Source organism: Pseudorca crassidens, chromosome 14 (assembly GCF_039906515.1).
Source record: "Pseudorca crassidens isolate mPseCra1 chromosome 14, mPseCra1.hap1, whole genome shotgun sequence".
Taxonomy (NCBI): Eukaryota; Metazoa; Chordata; class Mammalia; order Artiodactyla; family Delphinidae; genus Pseudorca; species Pseudorca crassidens.
The window spans coordinates 9,096,961-9,119,778 of NC_090309.1; the positions used below are offsets into that span (position 1 = coordinate 9,096,961).

Genomic DNA, 22,818 nt, shown 5'->3' on the forward strand with positions numbered 1-22,818 from the left:
CACTCTTGCCATAAAATACACTTTTCTTCTCAGTGCCCCAATCCAGTTGAGTTTCTGCTCTGATCCTGTAGCCTAAAATAGATGGCAAAAAGAACATAAAAGCAGTAAATAGATGAATCCATTGAAAAAGGAAGAAAGAAAATGATGACAGTGAGATCTCAGAGCAAAAATGTGAAGAAAAATTTAACAGAATTGGGGCTTTTTTAAAGCAAAGAATAAGGAAGGAAAACACTAAACAAAATAGATGAAAGCAGTTCTGCATATAGCAAATACTTTTAAAAAATGCCATGCAACCAGGGGATGAGTTAAATCTCAGTAGCATGAGACATGAAGATTCTAGATTTAAAAGTATCTGAGAAATGGGAGCGAGAGAGGGAAAGGACAGTTGACCTGATCATTCAGGGCAAAGAGATGATATCCACTCTCTGCAACAGAAGGGTATGATATGTCAACCCAGTTGGACCAGGCAATGGTCTTCAGCCCCACTCCCAGAGTTTGGGGAGAACATAAGAATAGGAGAGAGAATAAGGATCTTAGTCCTGCAAAAACTAGAGTATATCTGCACCTGGTGTGTAAGTAGAGTCATCTTAATGTTCGCAAATAGAAATGCCGTTAATTCTAAAGTTAATCACAACATGCATGTAAAACCCTAGTCTTATGTTAGCCAGCAGTATCCCTCAGGGAACTTTGGGTTACAAACATCTAACACCGTATTGTCTGGGATTCTGACCACTGAGAGAGAGAGTGATTGCTGGATAGGATGTGCGATAGACAGGAAGAGAAATTGGCTAAAATATTGATAGGATCAGAGTGTGCAACAGAGATAGCTAATCTGGATTCCTCTTCTACTTACTAATGTCTTCTAAAATAGGTGTACTTGTTTCTACATGCAGCTATTGGATGCAACTATTAAAAACATGCAGTTTGGGCTTCCCTGGTGGCGCAGTGGTTGAGAGTCCGCCTGCCGGTGCAGGGGATACGGGTTCGTGCCCCGGTCCGGGAAGATCCCACATGCCGCGGAGCGGCTGGGCCAGTGAGCCATGGCCGCTGAGCCTGCGCGCCTGGAGCCTGTTGCTCCGCAACGGGAGAGGCCACGGCAGTGAGAGGCCCGCGTACTGCAAAAAAAAAAACAAAAACATGCAGTTTTAAGTCACTGGAATCTAGAGAGTGTGCTAGGAGTATTTTTGGAATAAAGATCTCTATTAGGTGGGTATTATAATAATCGTCTTACGACAAAGATATTTATTGGAAAACAATATTTGCGAGGTAATCGATTCTTCTTTTTATTCTCCTCTCCTCCTCCTTCCTTTTTTTCTTCTTCATCAAATACTTAAAATTGATTTTAAATGAACACCTATTATCTCCTTTCTCCAACTATGAAACTATTCTAAAATAAGATTTAAGGAAGATTTTAGAAAATGGAAGTTATGTATTTATATAAACTTACAATTTTGGAGAATACACAAGTATTTGTCATTAAAAGAACTAGTTTTTAAGGTTATCGTCCTTTCCCCTATACTTAGAGTGAGGATTAATTTTAAACATTACATAAATAGGAGAGATTTACTTAAAACTTGAAAATATGTGTTACTGTTAATGGAATTCTTGCTGCAGTTACCTTTGCAAACCAATGTTAATGAAACTGTAGTTCAAAGTGGGTTTGGGGAATTGAGATAGCTATTTATTTTCTTACCTGAGATGCCATGATAGTCGTCTTAGTAAAATAAAGAGCCCAATTAGGAGTGTTCTCATTTGCAGATATTGATGAAGTTTACACAAACTGCTAGGATTTTTTGTTTCAGAGCCCATTAAACAAAGTCAGTGAGTGAGAAAGGGAAGTACTTCTTTGCATTTTGAAAGCCTTTCACCTGTGGAGCCAGAGAATGGACTTGCTCCTCTGGCGGAGCCAGGTTCTGCTCTTGCCCTCACCTGGCTCGTGGTCCCTTCCCCCGTTTGGTATCTCTAGGTATTGCCAAGCTATAAATTGCCCTAGAGAAGGGAAGAGCTTCTTCAAATGTAATTGCTTTTTGTGTGTTGATCTTATATCCTGCTGCCATGCTGAACTCACTTATTCTAGGAATTTGGTGGGTTTTCTTTTTCTTTTTTTTTTGTAGATTCCTTTGGGTTTTGTACATAAACCATCGTGTCATCTGCAAATAGGGACAATTTTATTCTTCTTTCCTGATCTGTATGCGTTTTACTGATTCTTCTGATTTCAGTAGCTATGATTTCTAGTACTGTGCTGAAAAAGATTTGTGAAAGCAATATCCTCACCTTTTCCCCAGTCTTAGGGGGAAACCTTTCATTCTTTCACCATTAAGTATTGAAGTTAGTCATGGATTTTTGCGGATGCTCTTTATCAAGTGGAGGAAGTCCCATTCTGTTTCTAGTTTGCTGAGAATTTGTATCATGAATGGGTGTTGGATTTTGTCACATGCTTTTCCTGCATCAATTGTTTTGATCATGTGATTTTCTTATTTATCTCTTGGTATGGTGGATTCCATTGATTGATTTTCAAATGTCTTGCATATGTGAAATAAATCCCATTCAGTCATGGTATATTGTTATTTTTACATATTGCTAGACTCAGATTGCTAGTATTTGAGAGTTTTTCTGTCTAAGTTAATGAGGGATACTGGCCTGTGGTTAAAAAAAAAAAATTGTCTGTATTTTTGTCTGGCTTCGATATCAAGGTAATACTAGCCTTATAAAATGAGTTGGGATGTATTCCCGCTTCTGTTTTTGGAATAAATTATGTAAAACTGATGCTCACTCTTCTTTTAGTGTTTGATAAAATTCTCCTGTAAAGCCATCTGTGCCTGAGGATTTCTTTTTCTGGGGAATCTGTTGCCAAATTCAGTGTCTTTAGTGGCTGTAGGTGTATGCGGGCCTTCTAGTTCATCTTGGTTGAGTTTTGGTAGCGTGTGGGTTTTGAGAAGTTGGTCCATTTTTTTCTAAGTTGTTGAGTTTACGAGCATAAAGTTCGTAGTATCCTCTTACTAATCTTTTAGCGGCTGCAGCACTTACAGTGCCATCCCCTGCTTCATTCCTGGTGTTGATGACTTGTGTCTTCTCTTTGTTTCAGTCTTGCCTAGAGGCTTGTCAGTTTTGTTGATTTTTGCTTGACTTTTGTTTAATTCATTTTTCTGTTATTTACCTATTTTCAATTTCATTGACTTCTGCTCTTATTTTTATTATTTCCTTCCTTTTATTTGTTTTGAGTTTATTTTTTCTGCTTTTTCTAGTTTCTTGAAGTGGGAACACAGATTATAAATTTGAGACCTTTTCCTCTTTTCTAATGTGAGCATTTTAGTGCCATAAAAATTTCCTCTTAGAACTGTTTTTGACGTATTACATTTTCTTTTTTTTTTTTTTTTTTTTTCTGCGGTACACGGGCCTCTCACTGTTGTGGCCTCTCCCGTTGCGGAGCACAGGCTCCGGACGCACAGGCTCAGCGGCCACGGCTCACGGGCCCAGCCGCTCTGCGGCATGTGGGATCTTCCCGGACCGGGGCACGAACCCGTGTCCCCTGCATTGGTAGGCGGACTCTCAACCACTGCGCTACCAGGGAAGCCCCTGATGTATTACATTTTTATTTTTATTCATTTCTATGTGTTTTTAAAATTCCGTTCTTTCTTGGCCCATGATTTGTTTAGAAGTGTATTGTTTAATAAAGAAGTGTTTGGATGTTTTTATTTTGTGTTTGTTACTGATTTCTAATCTGATTCCATTGTGATTAGAGAATCTAGTCTGATTTCTGTGTTTTTAAAGTTGTTGAGGTTTCTTTTATGACCCAGGATGTAGCCTATCTTGAGGAATTGTCCAAGGTAGCTTAAAAGGAATACGTATTGTGTTGATGTAGGTGGAGTGTTCTATAAAAGTCAGTTAGATCCTATTGGTTGATGGTGTTCAGGTTTTCAAATATTGGGTTGACCGAAAAGTTCGTTCGTGTTTTTCTATAACATCTTATGGAAAAACCCAAATGAACTTCTTGGGTAACCCAATATTTTACTTAGACGTGTATTCTTTTATATCTTATGTCTCTTTTTAGTTTTACCAGTTGGTGACAGTGGGGTGTTGAAGTCCCCAAATACGGGATTTGTTTACTTTTCCTTTTAGCTTTACCAGTTTTTGTTTCATTATTTTGCAACTATGTTGTTTGGTACACACACATTTGGGAACAGTATTTCTTCTTGGTAAGTTGATTCTTTTATCTAATGATAAAATGATACTCTGTCCCTCCTCTGAAGTCTACTATATCTAATACATAGCTGTACCTTAAAAAAAAAAGCATGATAAATCTTTTTCTAACCCTTTAATAATATAAAATCTATTTATGTTTGTTTGAAGTATATGGTTGGATAATCATTTTAATCATTCTGGCAGTTTCTGCCTTTTAATTGATGTGTTTAAACCATTTACATTGAAAGTGATTATTGATATGTTAGAGCTTAATTCTTCCATTATATTATTTGTTTTCTGTTTGTTTCTTCGTTTTCTTGTTTCTGTATTTCATTTTTCTTTCTGTGAGTTACTTCAAAGTTTTTTAGGATCCATATTGTTTAGTTTATATTGCTTTGTGTATTTCTTAAGTGGTTGCTTTATACATTACAGTATATATGTAACTTAACATAGCCTCCTGATATCAGTGTTTTACAGCTTTGACTACGGTGTTAAAACCTTGATTTCATTGAGATTCCATGGCCCTTACCACTTTTAAAAATATAATTTCCTGAAGTAGTTTTTCTCCATACATTGTGCTCAACTGATGTCATTATAATTTTGTTTCAACCATCAAGTATGATTTAAGAAACTCATGAGAAAGAAGAATAGTCTATTATGTTTACCCTTTTTTTTTTTTATCATTTTCTTGTTTCCTTTATGAAATTCCAAGTCCTCTTTATCACTTCCTTTTTTTTTGGGGGGGTGGGGGGGCTTCCCTGTGTTTTTATTTCTGTACCAGTATCTTTTAAAGAGTAAAAGTTTTCAGAAATTTTAATCAAACTCAATTTACCTTTTTTTTTAATAGTTCATTTTTTCTTTTTTTTATTTTTTGTATCCTATGTAAGAAATCTTTGCCAACCCAGGGTCACTATCTTTCTCCTATGTTGATGTCTAGGAGTTTTAGCTCTTAAATTAAGTTATGTCAGTAATTTCAAGTTGATTTTTGTAAGTGTTGAGGCATCTACATTCTTTCTTTGTTTTTCTCTCCTTTCCCATATGACTGACCAGTTGTACCAGCATTACATATTGAAAAGATCATTTTTCCCCTGATTGAATTGCCTTAGTACCTTCGTCATAATCTATTGGCCATATATGTGGGAGTCTATATCTGGAGTATCTATTCTATTCCATTATATATTGTTTTTGTGTCAGTATTATGCTGACTTTATTACTGTGGCTTTATTTTAAGTCTTAAAATTAGGGAGCGTTAGGTTTTCCAATGTTTATGTTTTTTAAAATTATTTTTACTATTTTGGGTCCTTTGCTTTTCATATATGTTTTAGAATCATCTTGTAAATTCCTACAAAAAAGCCTACTGAGATTTTGATTAGAATTGCACTGAATGTCTAGATCAGTTTGAGGAGAATTGCTCTCAACAATATTGAGTCTTTTGATTCACAAACACGGTATATCTTCCTATTTATTTAGGTGTTCTTTAATTTCTCCCAGCCGTGTTTTGTCAGATATATCCCTTAGGATATCATATGTTTTGATGCTATTGTAAATGGTTTTTAATTTTTGTTTCCATTTGTTCCTTGCCAATATTAGAAATACATTTGATTTTTTATATTGCCCTTGCATGCTGCCACTTTGCTAATCTTGCTTATTCTGCTACAATTTTTGTAGATTTCTTAGGATTTTCTACATTGAAGTTGATGATATCTGTGTGTAAAGACAATTTTATTTTCTCTTTTCCAATCTGTATGCTTTTACCTCTTTTTCTTGCCTTCTTGCATCGACTAAGACTTCAGATATGATGTTGAATAGTAGTAAGAGGGAATATCCCTTACTTTGTTAGAGGGAAAGTATTTTGTCCTTCACCATTTAGTGTGATGTTAAGCTGTGTCTTTTGTAAATGGTTTTTGGAAGCTTAAGGAAGTTCCTTTTGTTCTTAGTTTGCCAAGATCTTTTTGTCATGGAGGGATGATGAGTTTTGCCAAATGCTTTTCCTGCATCTTTTGAGATTATTATTATTATTTGTTGTTGTTGTTGTTTTTAATGTTTGGTGGGGATTTTTTGTTTGTGTTTTTAGTTTTATAGGTTGGGTTGCTTTTTTTTTGAATGTTAAACAAATATTGCATTTCTTGGATAAACCCTATATGATGATGATGTATTTATCCTTTTTATACATTAATAGGTTATATTAGCTGAAATTTTAATGAGAATTTCTGCATCTATAATAATGAAGAATGTTGGTCTGTAGTTTTTCTTTTAATGTCTTTGCTTTTGGTATCAGAGTAATGCTGGCTTCATAAAATGAGTTGGGAAGTTTTTCCTCTTCTTTGTTCTGAGAGAGTTTGTGTTGAGTTGGTATTTTTTTCTTCCTTAAATATTTGGGAAAATTCATCAATCTATGGGCGGTGGGCCTACAGTTTTCTTTGTAAGACTTTTAACTATGAAATAACTTCTTTAATATATATAGGGCTATTCAAGTTAACTTTTTTTTTTAAACTGATATTTGGCATTTTGAGTCTTTGAAGGAATGTATCCATATCATAATCTGAATTGTTGACTATATTGACAGAATTTTTAATGATATTCCTTTACTGGACTTATGTCTATAGGAAGTGTAGTCGTGTCCAGTCTCTCATTTCTTATGTTTCTAATATGTGACTTCACTTTACTGACAGGTCTGGCTAGAAATTTATCAACTTTATTCATCTTTTCAAACAAAAAGCTTTTGATTTCTTGATTTTTCCCTATTTTCTGCTCTTTTGTCAGTTTACATGTCTTTTATTTTAGGTTTAATTTGCTGTTCATTTTCTAATTGCTTATATTGGTCACTTCTTTGAGCATGTGGGATAAAAACTACAATAATAAGATATGGACGATTCTTACCTAATATTTAGAATATGATGTTACGTACTGTATACATATATGCAGTGCAGATATTACATATGTACACCATACATCTCATAATATATGATTGCATATTGGGCATACAAGGTAAAATCCCTGCACAGTAATTGAATTGGCATATCATTTTAACTGACAGTTTTAAGATGGCTGTAACACCACTGTAGTCATAGACACTTCAGCAGTTTATCATTTTTGTCACAGTTAATCTGTGACAGCAGTTGAGATACTAAACACCTCTACAACCAGTATTTCCAACTTGGCATAATTAGGTAAGGAGATTTACTATAGCTCAGTATGTGGTCTTTTTAAAGATTGAGTGTGTTTAAACATTCAAATTTTTGTAAGTCTTGTGTAAATGATTTTATTTTTTGTAAACTTTCTATTTGGAACATTTTCAAACTTTCAGGAAATTTCTAAGAATCAAAACAAAATAAAAAACACATACCTTCACCCAGCTTCACCTACTGTTGACAGTTTACCCTTCAGTCGCTTTAGCAACTGCTCTGTATTCTCTCCTCCCACACACATGTGCACACTAAAGAGTGAATTTCTATACATGAAAGAACTGTGAAGCTTAAAGCTCTTCTGGAGTAGGTATCACATTTTGTCCCATGGCTCCACAGTATTTAACATGCCATACAGGCAACCTTTTAAGAAGAAATTTAGGGAGTAGAACACAAAATCATGCAATATCTTTTTGTTGTTGTTGAATTTTAAAATACTGAGATATAATTCCCATATCACAAATTCACCCTTTTAAAGTGTGCAGTTGAGTGGTTCTTTTAGTATGTTCACATTTTAGTATGTTCACAATCTAATTTCAAAATATTTTCAACACCCCCAAAAGAAACCTCATACACATTAGAGTCACATCCCATTTCCTCCCAGCCCCTAGCAACTGTTAATCTACTTTTATTTCTGTGGACTTTCCAATCTGGACATTTCATATAAATAGAATCATAAAATATGAGTCTTCAGTATCTGGCTTAGTTCACTTAGCATTATGTTTTCAAGGTTCATCCGTGTTGTAGCATGTATCAGTAATTCATTCTTTTTTTGTGGCTGAGAAATATTCCATCATATGGATTCATCACATTTTGTTTATCATTCATCAGTCAGTGGACACTTGGGTTGTTTCTGCTTTTTGGCTGTTATGAATAGAACTGCTGTGACATTTATGTAGAAGTTTTTGTCCTCAGGTTTTCGGTTCTCTTGTTTATATATATGAGTAGAATTGCTATGTCTATGGTAACTCTATATTTACCTTTTTGAATAACTGCCAAACTGTTTTCCGAAGTGGCTACTCCATTTTTTTTTTTTTTGCGGTACGCCGGCCTTTCACTGCTGTGGCCTCTCCCGTTGCGGAGCACAGTCTCCGGACGCGCAGGCTCAGCGGCCATGCCTCACGGGCCCAGCCGCTCCACGGCACGTGGGATCCTCCCGGACCGGGGCTCGAACCCGTGTTCGGCAGGCGGACTCCCAACCACTGCGCCACCAGGGAAGCCCCACGGCTACTCCAGTTTTTACTCCCACCAGCAACTTATGGCTTTCCAGTTTCTCCACATCCTCACCAATACTCATTATTATCTGTCATTTTGATTATTGCCATCCTAGTATGTGTGAAGTGGTATCTTGTTTTGGTTTCAATTTGTATTTCCCTGAGGACTAATTTTGAGCATCCTTTCATGTGTTTATTGGTTATTTGTATTCTCTTCTTTTAGAGAAATGTTTATTCAGATCCCTTGTCCATTTTTTAAATTGGAATATTTGTCTTTTGGGGGGATGAGTTCTATATATTCTGTGTACCTAACCCTTAACAGATAAATAATTTGCAAGAATCTTCTGTTCCCTGGGTCATCTTTTCACTTTCTTGATAGTGCCCTTTGAAGCACAGGAATTTTAATTCTGATGAAGTCCAATTTATGTGTTTTTCTTTGCTTGCTTAGCTCTCCTAGCTTAGAAACATTGCCTAATCCAAGGTTGTAAAGATTTACCCATGTTACCTTCTAAGAGTTTTATAGCTTTAGCTTTTACACCAAGATCTTTTCTCCATTTTTGAGTTAATTTTTACATACAGTGTGAGGTAGGGTCCAGCTTCATTCTTTTGCATGCATATATCCAGTTGCCCAACACTACTTGTTGAAAAGACTATCCTTTCTTCTTTCTTCCATAAAAGAATTGATCATAAATGTGAGGGTTTCTTTCTGGATTCTCAGTTCTGTCCTATTGATCTACACATTTATCTTTATTCCTAGTACCACGCTGTCTTGATTAGTGTAGCTTTGTAATAAATTTTGAAATCAGGAAGTGTGAGTCCCCTACTGTGTTCTTCTTTTTCAAGATTGTTTTGGCTATTATGGGTTTCTCACATTTTCTTAAGTGTTTTAAGATCAATTTGGAAAAAAAACAAGGTGGGATTTTGATTATGATTGCATTGAATCTAAGATCAATTGGGGGAGTATTACAATCTTTACATTGTTAAGTATTCCAACCTATGTCTTTCCATTTCTTTAGATCTTTCATTTGTTTCATTGAAGCTTTGTAGTGTAAAAAGTATATTGGTCTTACACTTGATCACAGTGTATAAGCCTCTTTTTATGTTGCTGGATGTGTATTTTTTTGTTGAGGATTTGATATCCATATGCATAAGGGATATTGAGCTGTAGGTTCCTTTCTTGTGATAACTTTATCTGATCCTGGTATCATAGAATAAGCCTTCATAGAATAAGTTGGGAAGTGTTTTCTCCTCTGTTTTATTTTGGAAAAGTTTGTGAAGCATTGGTGTTGATTCTTCTTTAAACATTTGGTAGAATTCACCAGTGAAACCATGTGTCCCTAGGCTTTTCTTTGTAGGAAGATTTTTGATTACTATTTCAGTCTCTTGTTATAGGTCCATTCAGATTTATTCTTGAGTTAATTTCAGTTATTTGTATTTTTCTAGGTATTTGTCCATTCATCCAATTTTTTGGTGTACAATTGTTCCTAGTTATTCTCTTATAATCCCTTTATTTCTATAAGCTTGGTAGGTCCTTTTTATTTCTAAGTCAATAGTAATGTTCCCTGTTTCATTTATGGGTTTTTTCTTGGTCAGCCTAACTAAAGATTTGTCATTTTTGTTAATCATTTCAAAGAACCAAGTTTTTGTTTCACTGATTTCTCTGTTTTTTGTTGTTGTTCTCAATTTTATTGGTGTCCACTCTAACATATTATTTCCGTTTTTCTACTTGTTTTGGGTTTAGTTTCCTTTTCTCCTATTTTGTGAGAGTTGTTATCATGACTGGGTGTTGGCTTTTGTTAAATACTTTTTCTGATTCAGTTTATATGACCAAGTAATTTCTCTTCTTCAGCCTGTTGATAGTGGTGAATTATATTGATTGATATTTAAATTTTGAACCAGTCTTGCACAACTTGAATAAATCCCACTTGGTCATGGTGTGTAATTTTTTATACGTTGCTGGATTCAATATATTAAAATTTTTTTGCACATTTTTTTGGGTCTAAGTTAATGAGATATATTCTGTAGTTTTTTAAATAGTCTGATTTTTTTTTAGAAAAAAAATTTAGTAGTATATATATGTAACAAAAAATGTACCATTATAACTGTTTTAAAGTGTACAATTGAGTAGCATTAATTACATTCACAGTGATGTGCCACCATCATCATCTATTTCCAAAACTTTGTCTTCACCCCAGAGTCTCAGTAATCATTAAGCAGTAAGTCTGACTCCCCCTCGCTCTAGTGCCTTGTAACCTCTAACCTACTTTCTGACTCACTGAATTTGCCTATTCTAGACATTTCATGTAAGTGGAATCACAATATTAGCCCTTTGATGTCTGACTTATTTCACTCAACATAGTGTTTTCAAGGTCCATGCATGTTGTAGCATGTGTCAGAACTTCATTCCTTTTTATGGCTGAATAATATTCTGCTGTATTTATACACCACATTTTATTGCTCCATTCATCTGTTGATAGACAGTTTATCATACAGGTCCTGTTGTGGGCTATGGTTCCAGTAACCAGCCTAATTTTCAGAGCCCTGGTGGTGGTGTTTTGGTCTGCTTGTTTTGTTTGTTTGTTTTGGCCACATTGCGAGGCATGCGGGATCTTAGTTCCCCGACCAGGACCAGGGATTGAACCCGCGCCCCCTGCAGTGGAAGTGCAGATACTTAACCCCTGGACCTTCAGGGAAGTCCTTGGTCTGCTAGTTTTGTGTGGTGCCTCTGGTGCTCCCACGGACCTTGGCTTGTGCTAGGGATGAAGGAGCACAGTAGGGTGAGCTTCAGTGTATTAGTGATTTTTCTCTTGCTTGTTTAGAGTAATTGGTGGTTCTCAGCCATTCATTTTGTAACAAGTTTGCTGATCTTTTTATATAAATTAAGCACTTTAGGATAAAATAAAAATTATGGTATTTTATCATAAGCTATAACATTAATTTTGAAAAACATTTGTAACTCACCATTTTAGATGTGTGGTGTATGTCCAACACATCTGAGTCGCGTAAAACTGTATTTTGAGTTTTAGTAAGCGACATGGACACAGCCTTTCTTTAGGAAGTTGGTAATACTGAGTGGTGTTGATAAAATTGGAATTTGACTTATAAATTCCTTTGCACTTTTAATGTGGGAAGAAGATAACAAAGTAGGTGTATATTACTTCTTTCAGATAAGAAAATTAATGAGGAAAGAGACAAGGGTCCAGTCATAAAGTATCTTTATGGATAGAAGGGACCCATACAAACCTAGTCCAGAATGTTTAAAAATATTTGTTACTGAGCCTTTTGTTGAAATAAGATCCTGAACAAGTGTAACTATAAAAGAGACATTAATATCATTAACAATAATTAATTCTGAGATAGTAATGCCATTTTTTTTTTTTTCTGTACGCGGGCCTCTCACTGCTGTGGCCTCTCCCACTGCGGAGCACAGGCTCTGGACGTGCAGGCTCAGCGGCCATGGCTCACGGGCCCAGCCGCTCCGCGGCATGTGGGATCTTCCCGGACCGGGGCACGAACCCGTGTCCCCTGCATTGGCAGGCGGACTCTCAACCACTGCGCCACTAGGGAAGCCCAGTAATGCCATTATTTTAACCAATATTTCTTTTCTTCCATTTTCCAGACTGTGTGCTAGATGACAGGCAAACCAGAAACTATTTACAGGTTGTGATAAGAGTTAAAATGGGGCATGGTTAGAGGGGACAGGGAGTGGCTTGGAGCAGTCACTGGGGGTCCCCTCTGAGGGTACTGTTGAGGCTGAGACTTGAAGGGCAACAACCATGAGAAGAGCGTTCCAGGCAGGGTGGCTCTTTGACACAGGATTTGGGAGTCCTTTCAAGTCCTGCCTGTGTGCCCCTTTCTTCTCCTCTTGGATTTTTAAAAAATCATGGATTTCACTAGTCCAGCCTCCTCCCCTCATGTGAGGAGACTGAAGGCCAGAAAGTAAAGACTTGATGGTGACAGCCTAGGATCCTGATGCCTGGTACACCCCCCCGCGCCCCCATACACACGCCCAAATGACATGTATTCCTACTAGCTATTTACAACATTCATTGTTTTCATGAATTATTATAAAAGATGTCTGAAAACAAGCATTGTATCTAGTCATCATTTGCAGTGTTCAGAAAAAAGAATCTCTAACCTAAAAGAAAAAAAAAAAAACCCTAATTATAGTAGAGAAAGATTTGCCCTTAAAGTGAAGATATTTTTGTCTTATAAATGTCATTCTTTTAAATGATATTTAAATGTCATTTAAGTGAGATAGGGAAGTAAACTCAATTTCTGATCTTCTGTTTTGAAAGTAAGTGATAAATAACTGACACACTGAGATTCTTCCGCTGAAAATAAATGTCTTTGTTACTCTCAGACATCATGGTGATGTGGGTGAATAAGAGGCGCTTAAAGTAGATCTTACCGAGCCCAGCTTCACAGAGTAAATGCCAATAGAATCGTAAAAGCCAGAACTAAAACCTCTTGTGTTTATATGTCCTCCTTTCCTCCCTTGTTATTGGAAATACATGGCTGATTTTTAAAATTAGGTTGCTTGAAGGTACTGTTGGTTGTGAGCATTAGTGTCACGTTACTTTGAAAGTAAATAGTGATGGGTTTAGAAGCATAGGTTCTGGGGTCCCATTGCTGAAATTTATGGCCCCTCTCTAGCCACTTTCTTGCTGAGTGACTTCGAGCCTAACCTCCCTGTGCCTGCTTATCTTCAAACGGAATCCATAAAGTCTAGTCATAGGATTAGTTTGAAGTTTAATAACACAGTAATTGATAATTATTAGATGGTATTCTTATTTCTGATACATCAGATTGCTGCTTTAACTGCGGAACATTGAGACAGTTTGGGATTCCTTTAGAGTGTAAAATAAGGGATAAAAATTCTTGGAAGAGGAAGTAGCTGTCAGTTGTGGTTTCAAATCTAGAGATACGGAGATGTGTGAACTTGACTTGCTTTGGTTACTTTTTGTAACGTATAGCTTAATAACTGTTAACACATTAAATGATTAAGTACATATTCTGTTTTTCTAGGCATATAATTTGAAGTTACTATGATTGATCATTTAAAGCAAAATACCCTAATTTGTTTTATGCCAGAGTTGAATCCTATTCATTTCTACATATTTTAAGGAAAGCTGTTGATGTATAACACAATATTTCCCTTTCAGAACTTTATAAAATAGCTGCCGCTCTTAATTTTTTTCAACTAAGGTAATTCATGTTTTTGTTAAAAGCTCCTAATTAAAAATACAATACACCCAAATTATATTACTGCTTTTCTTTCTTTAGTAAAGTTCTCATCAGTTAGATAAAGGTCTGATCTAGCTTGATGATGGGAACTTATGTGATGGTCATTATGTCATAACTCTATTAGCAGGCACCAAATATAGCACATTTCTGTTACTTTTTTGGGTCTGTTTTCTCTGCTAACTAGATGGAAAGCGTCTAACTGGGAGCTAGACTTTTTGTACATTGTGAGCATCTGACTATTCAGTTAATTCTTGTTCATTGTGTTCTTACGTCAGTAAATCTGTATTCAACAGGAGTATACCAAAAAGGTTTTCTGGATCATCTAAAATTTCACTTTATGTTAAAAGGGTGGGGGAGGGGATGAGAAGTGGGATGGGTGAGCTGGGCAGACAGAGCCTTTTACATTCACAGTCCTTTTTTCTTAATGGTTTATCACTTTATTTGGAGACATTTTTGTGTACTCCACATGTACTCTATGTCAGTAATTCCGTTGGAGCCATTAGCTCTGATCTCACTTTTGAAATGCAGCTACAAGCTAAGACTAGAGGTAACCAGAAAGAGTTCGTTTGTATCAGTGTGTGCAAATACCAGTACTTATACCTGAGCAGAAAGGTGGTATTTCATTCACGCACTCAGTGTTACTGAATGTTCTGTATATACGAAGAACTGGTGGGGAATGAGCAGGGTAGAGCAAGTTGGAGCTGTGGTTGAAGAGAAACACAAGAACTAGAGGACAGGGCTTTCCCAAAATAAAGTCAGGGTGTGATTAAGAGAATAAGAGGAAATCGATGCTCAGCAGGCAGGAAAGACACCATCCTAGTAGGTGAAGTGATCTAATTCGCTGGCATCTCATCTGCCGCGTGACTTTCAGCTTTGGTCATACTGAAAAAGCCAGGTACATGGGCTTAGACAGTAGGCTTCTTCATGGACTCTACCCAAAGACCAACAGGAAGGAGCCAGTGAGGGTCATGTTAAGCCAAGTGAAGCACCATTGTTTCATGGGTTTTAAAAAATAAGCTTTTCATTTTAGAACAGTTTCAGATTTATATAAAAATTCTAAATATAGTACAGAGTTGCCATTATACCCCCCTCCCAGTTTGCCCAATTATTAACATCTCACTTAATATGGTACTTTTTTTTTTTGCAATTAATGAACCAGTATTAGTATATTAAGTACAGTTCATATTTTATTCAGGTTTCCTTAGTTTTTACCTGATTTCCTTTTTCTTTTTTAGAATCCCATCCAAAATAGCATATTACATTTAGTAGTCATGTCTCCTTAGGCGCCTCTGGTCTGTGACAGTTTCTCAAACTTTTCTGGTTCTTGATGACCTTGACAGTTTTCAGGAGTGTACTGGTCAGGTGTCTTGTATAACGTCCCTCAGCTGGGATTTGTCTGATGTTTTTCTCATGATGAGTCTGGAGTTATGTGATCTGGGGAGGAAGACCACAGAGATAAAATGCCATTTTTGTTATGACGTATCAAGGATACTGTCCACATGACTTTTCCCTGTGGATATCGACCTTGATCATCTGACTGAGGTAACGTTTGTCAGGTTTCTCCATTGTAAAATTACTCCTTTTTTCCTCTTTTCCATACTGTTTTCTTTAGGAGTCACTATATGCATCCCATGCTTAAGGAATGGGGAGTTATAATGTTCCACCTTCTAAGTAGAAGAGTTTCTGTATAAATTGTTTAGAATTCTTCTGCCTGAAAGTTTTGTCTCTTCTCCCCCATTGTTTATTTATTCATTCATTTCTTTATACCAGTATGGACTCACAGATATTTATTTTATACTTTGGGTTTTAATCCAGTACTGCTTGACTTATTTTATTGCTCAAGTTGTTCCAACTTTGGCCATTTGGGAACACTTACTGTTAACTCTTACATCTGTTTGACACATTCCCATCAATGTAAGACTTTTTTTTTAAAGCACTTTCTGGTACAAGTTGCTCCCATTTCATCTTGTGTATTTCCTGCCCCAGTCCTAGATTCAGCCATTTCTCCAAGAAGCCCCAGTTCCTTTTATTGGGGAATGGTAGTAGAACCCAAGATCTAGGTGCTAGATGTGCTTTTTGCTACTGGGTTGTAATACATGTGTGTATACTAACCTGTGTATATGCACATCTGTAAATATTTCTATATGCAACCATCTGTATCTGTATTAAGCTCAACATGAATTTGTACTGATGTTGCCAACTCTAATCCATTACCACATAGATTGTTCTAGCCTCCTTCCCTTGCTTTTGTGTAAACTCTTATTCCGACAGTGAGAAATCTCTCACCATCCACCATCCACCATCCATATATTGTTCAATTCCAGTGTACATGTATAGCAGCGTCAGGATGGTTAACCCAAACCCCTGTGGAAAATAACTTTATTAACTAGAGATAGTGCTTATGTACAGTTTCTGTTGCCTTTAGTCTTACAGATTCCACTCATTTCCAAATTACTTAGGTCAGCACCTTTCCCCACTCCACCCTACTTCAGGGAGATGGTTTCATACCTTTGCTATGTATTTAAATTGTTTTGTCATATTCTGTAATCTATCTTGGGATTCCTGATCTCCTAAATGATTTTTTTAATTGCATACAGTAGGTTCACACTTTGTGCTGTGAAGTTCTGTTTTTGACAAATGCATAGTGTTAATTGCATCTACCATTACAGTATCATACAGAAGAGTTTCACTGCTTTGAAAAATTCCCTGTGCTTTGCTTATTCCACCCTTCCTTTCTTTCTCCAAACCCCTAGCAACCACTGATCTTTTTACCATCTCTACAGTATTGCCTTTTCCAGAATGGCATATACTTGAAATCATAGAGCATGTAGCCCTTTCTTTTACTTTTTATCACTAATATTCCACTGTATGGTTAATCTACATTTGTCTCTTTATTCAGCTATTGAAGGACATCTTGATTGTGTCCAGTTTTTGATGATTATGAAAAAAAGCTGCTATAAGGAAATGCTTGCAGATTTTTGTGTGGACATAAATTTCCAAATCAGTTCGGTAAATATTTAGGAGCACAATTGCTGGATTGTATGGTAAACGTACGTTAGCTTTTTAAATACCCTGTCTTTGCATTGTACTCAGTTTCTTGGAATGGAATAATCTTTTGCCATTCTCCTTGCCCACTCCCCCACCAAGTCAGTTTTGACCATTGATCCCAGGTCCTGTCATCACTACAAATGAGCAAATGATATAGAACTTCAGCTTACCATTTTGGGGGGAAATAAAATCCTCTAGTGATGTTTCCTGTGTGTTTATGTTATTTTCAGTTAATCTCTCAGTGAAAATAATCAGCTGCATCTAGTTGAATTTTACTGTTTTGTGCTTTCTGGCAGTATAGCAGGAGTAAATATTTTGTGAGTGGCTTAAATAGCCTGTAGGTTGTTAAAAATACTTTCTAATTGGGTTGTATTGTTTTGGTTTCATAGTTACTAAAATCCTGAAGAACTAGTCAGATTTTTCTCTTCAACCATCACCATCAAGCAGTATATTTTCAAAATATTAAGTTGTAGTAATTAACTTTAAAAGATTTTATTTAAATGAAATTTATGTTCCCGTTAAGTGATAATATGTTTTGCTTCCTTCACAGCATTTATTCAGTCGGAGAGCATAATAGAAGTACTGCGTTTTGATGATGGAGGACTTCTACAGGTAATTTTATTTTAAGCTTGAAGAATTATCTCAGTGTCAAGCCTTGAATAACATCTGATTATTATTTTTCTTTTAAAACGTAACTGGTTCATATGAAATATATTTTATGAGCTTCATATGCAGACAGGGCAGTAGAGTCATTGGTAATAGTAAAAACCTCCATAGCTGTATGGATTGCCTTTTAAATAAAATATTTCTGGGGGATGTTGAGAGGTTAGGTGGGGAGAGTTAGATCAGGAGCAGTGGAATTGGTGGTAAGCTCTATTAGTATGGAGCCAGTGAGTGAAACGCTGAATTTGGATGTTGGACCGAAAAATATTTATCTGGAAGAGAACTTCTCCAGAGGATATAAGTTCTGCAGCTTTACATCTATATCATCCTTCCACTAGCCATTCTAAGCCGTGTCTTTATATATATTATACATAAAATTAGAAAGTGTAATCTGATAAAAATCCTATTCTGCCTTTCAGACATAGCTCACGTAGCACCGTGAAGCCTATTTTAGTCTTCTTAGCTAAAAAGCAGTTCTAGAATTTCAGAGCTGAAAGAGACAGTAAAAGCCATCTTAACCAACCCTGATTTTTGTGGCTGATTTTCTCCTTCCAAACTTTTTTCATATTCTATGCTTGTCTTACAGTACTCACCACCTTTGTAATAATAACAAGTGTTTTTAAATACCATGTTATTTGATAGCATGGCTGATAATTTTTTTATTCATGTTATATTCAGGGGAAACCAAGGTTTAGATTAAGAAAGTTGCCCACGATCCCATGACTTTGCAGTAATGGCATGGGTATTAGAATTCTGGTCTTCTCACTCCAGGTGTGATTGTTAGTCTCTTTGTTACATGATGCTGCCTATGATGTATTTGTTTACTTACTTATAACTAAATACATGACTTAAATAGTTCTCCTGTAGCTTATAATAAAGGCAGGAAAGTGAAAATTAAAGTTAGATCAAGGCAATAGAGAAATAATTCTGCTAGGGACTTGGAATAAGATTTGTGTTTTAGCATAAATTTAGGTTTCAGACACTAAGCCAAACAAAGTAAGCAAGGAAAAAAGTGATGGGTTGTAAGGTTCTTTTTCTCTGACAATGAAGCAAATAAATGTTTCGGATGAAAACTTTTTCCCTGTTTCTAAATTTTTAAATAAACTTACTATTCTACTTTTATATAAGAGATGTTGAGAAACACAGCAGGCAGTGGCTGCATGGTGCTTGCAGAAAGTCTTCGTATGGCTTTTTATATTTTAAAAGTGAATAACAACTGAAGATATATAATGATCTCTAGTTTTGTGAAGCCACCTTGCTAGAAAATGATCTTAGTCTCTTGCTCTAGTTCTTTAATCTGTTGCAAGATGAGAACTTGGAGAACCTTTAGAAATCACTGTTTTAAACATCTCCCTTTTGGTGATTTGCAGGATCTAGAGAGCAGGCAACTCAGGACTGAATTTCTAAAAAATTCTCTGAGTGTAGTTATCCTGTACTGATTGAAAAAGGATTTATTATATCCTTCAGGAACTAGACATCTAGGTTGCAAGTTGATAATCCATTTTGAAAACTCTGAAGCTTGACATGTGTTTTTGCTGGGGGAGGCTGTCAATTCACGTCTAAAAGGACTTGGGTGTGGAAGAGCTCGTCAGCTGGGATGTCATTTGCTCACCCTCTTTGGATCTGCTGAAATGCTTGGACCAGTGCTTGGGGGAGGCCTCAGAGTTCTATAGCTAAGGTAATTTTAGACTGGAGTGTTAAGGGCAGGTATTACCACTGGTTACCTCAGCCACAGTGAAACCTCACTAAGCCTCCTGCAGAATGCCTAATGTTGAGATGCTATATATAGTGGATTATATATCTGCAAGTAACAGAACATAAGACCCCTCTGAATAGAAATTTATAAAAATCATTCATTTTAATGTTGAAGAATGTTGCCTAGGAACAACTGTTTTGATTTTGACATAATGTCATTCTTTCTGGCGATAATTTGCCAATAAGTTCAGCTATTTCTTAAACAGCTCCTGGTTTCTTGTGATTAGAAGAGAAGTAGGTTCATGTAGCATTTCTGTGGCAGAATATATATTGGGTTTCTCCAAATTAAATTAAAGCTAAAGCAGGGAGAGAGTCAAAGCAACAGCCTTGTTTTACATTATTTAAAATTAGAATTTTGCTTGAGAGCATTCGTTCCCAGATTGTGGAATTTATGTTACAGTCATGTGGCTTGGCTCATGGTGATTTTTTAAGTCCTAAAAATTAATTGATGATAAGTCAGTAAAAATTGTAAAAACATTAAAAATTTGCTAGAAAGTTTGGACTTGATTTCCTATTTTATTTTTAAAGAAAAGGAAAATGAGGCTCATAGAATATTCAGTTGCTAGAGTAAGAATCCAGCATCCAGTAAGTACCCGGCTTCCTGGTTCCACAGCTCTTTCCACAGTATGATGCATGTGCATTTCTTGCCAGTGCGTTCCATGCGTTATCACTAGTAATGTTAGGATATGATTAGAAATCGTAGCAATCCTCTTAGCCCATGTTTTCTTTAGTTGGTGTTTTGACCATTGTAATTCCTGCTTGGCAAGGCTACTAAGATTTGGTATATAGAACATAGGAAGCTGAGTCAGTTCTTAAGGTGAGCAGACACTGAGGATTCTGCCTCAGGAGCTTGCTGAGAACCCCAGCTGGCACATATAATAAAGGATATCTGTTAAGGAGGAGGAATGTGGAAAAAACTATGGTAAACAACATACTTAACAGTGAAATGCTGAAAGTTTTATCTCTGAGATGAAGAATGGATCAAAGATGCCCACTAAATACCACTTATATTCAACATCATGCTAGTTGTAGCCAATAAAGTAAGACAAGAACAGCTACTGAAACTCGCGCACCTAGAGCCTGTGCTCTGCAACAAGAGAAGCCACCGCAATGAGAAGCCCGTGCATCGCAACAAAGAGTGGGCCCCGCTCACGGCAGCTGGAGGGAGCCCGCACACAGCAACGAAGACCCAACGCAGCCATAAATAAATAAATAAATAACTTGTAAAAATAAATAAAATTTAAAAATAAATAAAGACAAGAAAAAGAATTAAAAACTAAAAGGATTGAAAAGGAAGAAAAAAATGTTATGCACTGCAGATTATGATAGTTTATGGAGGTCATCCAAAGCATCTACAGATAAGTTACTAGATTCAGTAAGCAATTTAGCAAGTTTGCAGGATAACAGTTGATACATAAAAAGCAACTGCATTTCTATGTTTATGTTGAGCCGTATGAATTATACCACTTCTATAGATCAGAAAAGGCAACAGAGTCTAGCCAGACTCACACATATATGGATACTTGATTTATGAATAAAGTGTCGCTGAAGAATATTGGGGAAAGAAAATATTGGGGAACAGTCAATAAAGGGTGCTAGGACAAGTGAATATCTATATGGGAGAAATAAAACTTTGACTTCACACCAATAACAAAAATAGTATAACTATTTTGGGACTCTGGAGTCTTTTGAATGCTTATAGCTTCAAGCGGAAGGCTTGAGGTAAATTGAAGTAAAATATGGTCCATTTCAGCTCTCAGCCTAGAAGCAGTTACCCACCCTCACCCCCGGCCCTGCGGCAAGCAGCTGTGCATGTTCATCAAGCAGCTTGCACACAGCTTGCAGAAGCCTGTGGGCAAAAAAGCCTTCTGTCCTCCAGGTATTGGGGATCCATGCCCTGATTGCTGCTTTTGATCACAGAGGTTTAGACAGAGAGGCAGGCGGCCATTATTGTTGCAACTCCCCCATTGTTAAAAGTTCCTCACCCTGAAGTGAACCAGAAGATTTAAAGGGCTGACAACCTTCAAAAGCCACTGCATATATGGGGGAAATTAGAAAATCACTTTGAATGTTCAGGGAAAGGCCCAGGTTCATAAAACACCTGAGAAGACCTTAAGTGTACACCTCAGGCTTATCTTTGGCACAGACATAGCCTACATCATAAAACCAAAAACAATAAACAGAAGCAAACAGATAGCAAACTCTGGAAAAGGAGGAGAATCTGACACCCAGAGTTACTCCATTATTAAATTCAAATATCCAGTTTTAAACAAAAAATCACAGTGTACAAAAAGAAACAAAGTATGGCTCATTCAAATGAAAAAATTAATCAACAGAAACTATCTCTGAAAAAGACCCGATGGCAGATCTACTATACAAATTTGAAGTAGATCTGCTTTAAAACAGTCATTTTAAGGATGCCCAAAGAACTAAAGGAAGATGTGAAGAAAATCAAGAAAACAATGTATGAATAAAATGGAAATATCAATAAAAAGATAGAAAACCTAAAAAGAAAACCAAAAGAGGGTGACATCATCAAGATGGCAGAGTAGGCAGCCCTAGCTCTCATTCTTGTACAGAAACACTGACATAAAAGTAAATGTTGGTACCAAAATACTTTGAAGAGAAATTCAGAATCCATCAAAGAAGCAGAAGTACCCCTAGAAGGGCACAAACTGAGAGCAGTCAGATTTTGCTGATAAGAGGAGTACTGACTTTTCTTTAATCTTTCATCTTTTTGTTCCTCAGACTCGAGAATTTCCACTGTCTTGTCTTCAAGTTTGATGATTCTTTCTTTTGCCTGCTCAAATCTGCCTTTGAATCGTTCTAATGAATTTTTCATTTCAGTTTTTGTACAGTATTTCAGTTTTGCAAGATGAGTAACTTCTAGAGATTTAGTGTACAACATGACTGTAGGTATGATACTGTATTATATACTTGAAATTTGCTAAGATAGTAGTTAATTGCTCTCACCAAAAAAAAGAGTATATGAGGTGATCATTTCACAATGTGTATGTATATCAAAACATCACATTGTACACCTTAAATATAAACAATTTTTATTTTCCAACTATACCTCAGTGAAGCTGGGGAAAAAAGAAATTAAAAAGAAAATTGAGCTGAAAATACAGTAACTTAAGTGAAAAATTCTCTATGCTGAGGAACAGAAAGATTAAAGAAAAGTCAGTAGAGCCTAAGACCATCAAGTGAACCAACATATGCATTGTGGGAGTCCTGAAAGGTAAAAAGAGAAAGAGACAGAGAGAATACTTGAAGAAATAATGCCTGAAAATGTCACAAATTAATGAAAGACATGAATATAAGCATCCAAGAAGCTCAATGAACTCCAAGTAAGATGAACTCAGAGACTCATACTGGGACATTGTTAAATCAGACCTTAAAAAGGCAAAGAAAATCTTGAAAGCAACAAGAGCAACGGGACTCATCACATAAAAAGGATCCTCGATAAGTTATTAAGAGATTTCTCATCACAAACTTTGGAGACCAGAAGGCAGTGGACCCAT

The 22,818-nt window shown here is 36.3% G+C and overlaps 1 protein-coding gene across 4 annotated transcripts in view; it reads left to right on the top strand.

The window, feature by feature from the left end:
* Window positions 1-22,818, top strand: part of TMEM131 (transmembrane protein 131) — a 192,498-nt gene that overhangs the window by 35,266 nt on the left and 134,414 nt on the right. For all 4 annotated transcript variants that reach the window (XM_067704232.1, XM_067704233.1, XM_067704234.1 and 1 more), the window contains exon 2: window positions 17,427-17,488. In XM_067704232.1, coding sequence (XP_067560333.1) covers window positions 17,427-17,488 — 62 coding nt within the window. The remainder of the gene's footprint in view (window positions 1-17,426; window positions 17,489-22,818) is intronic.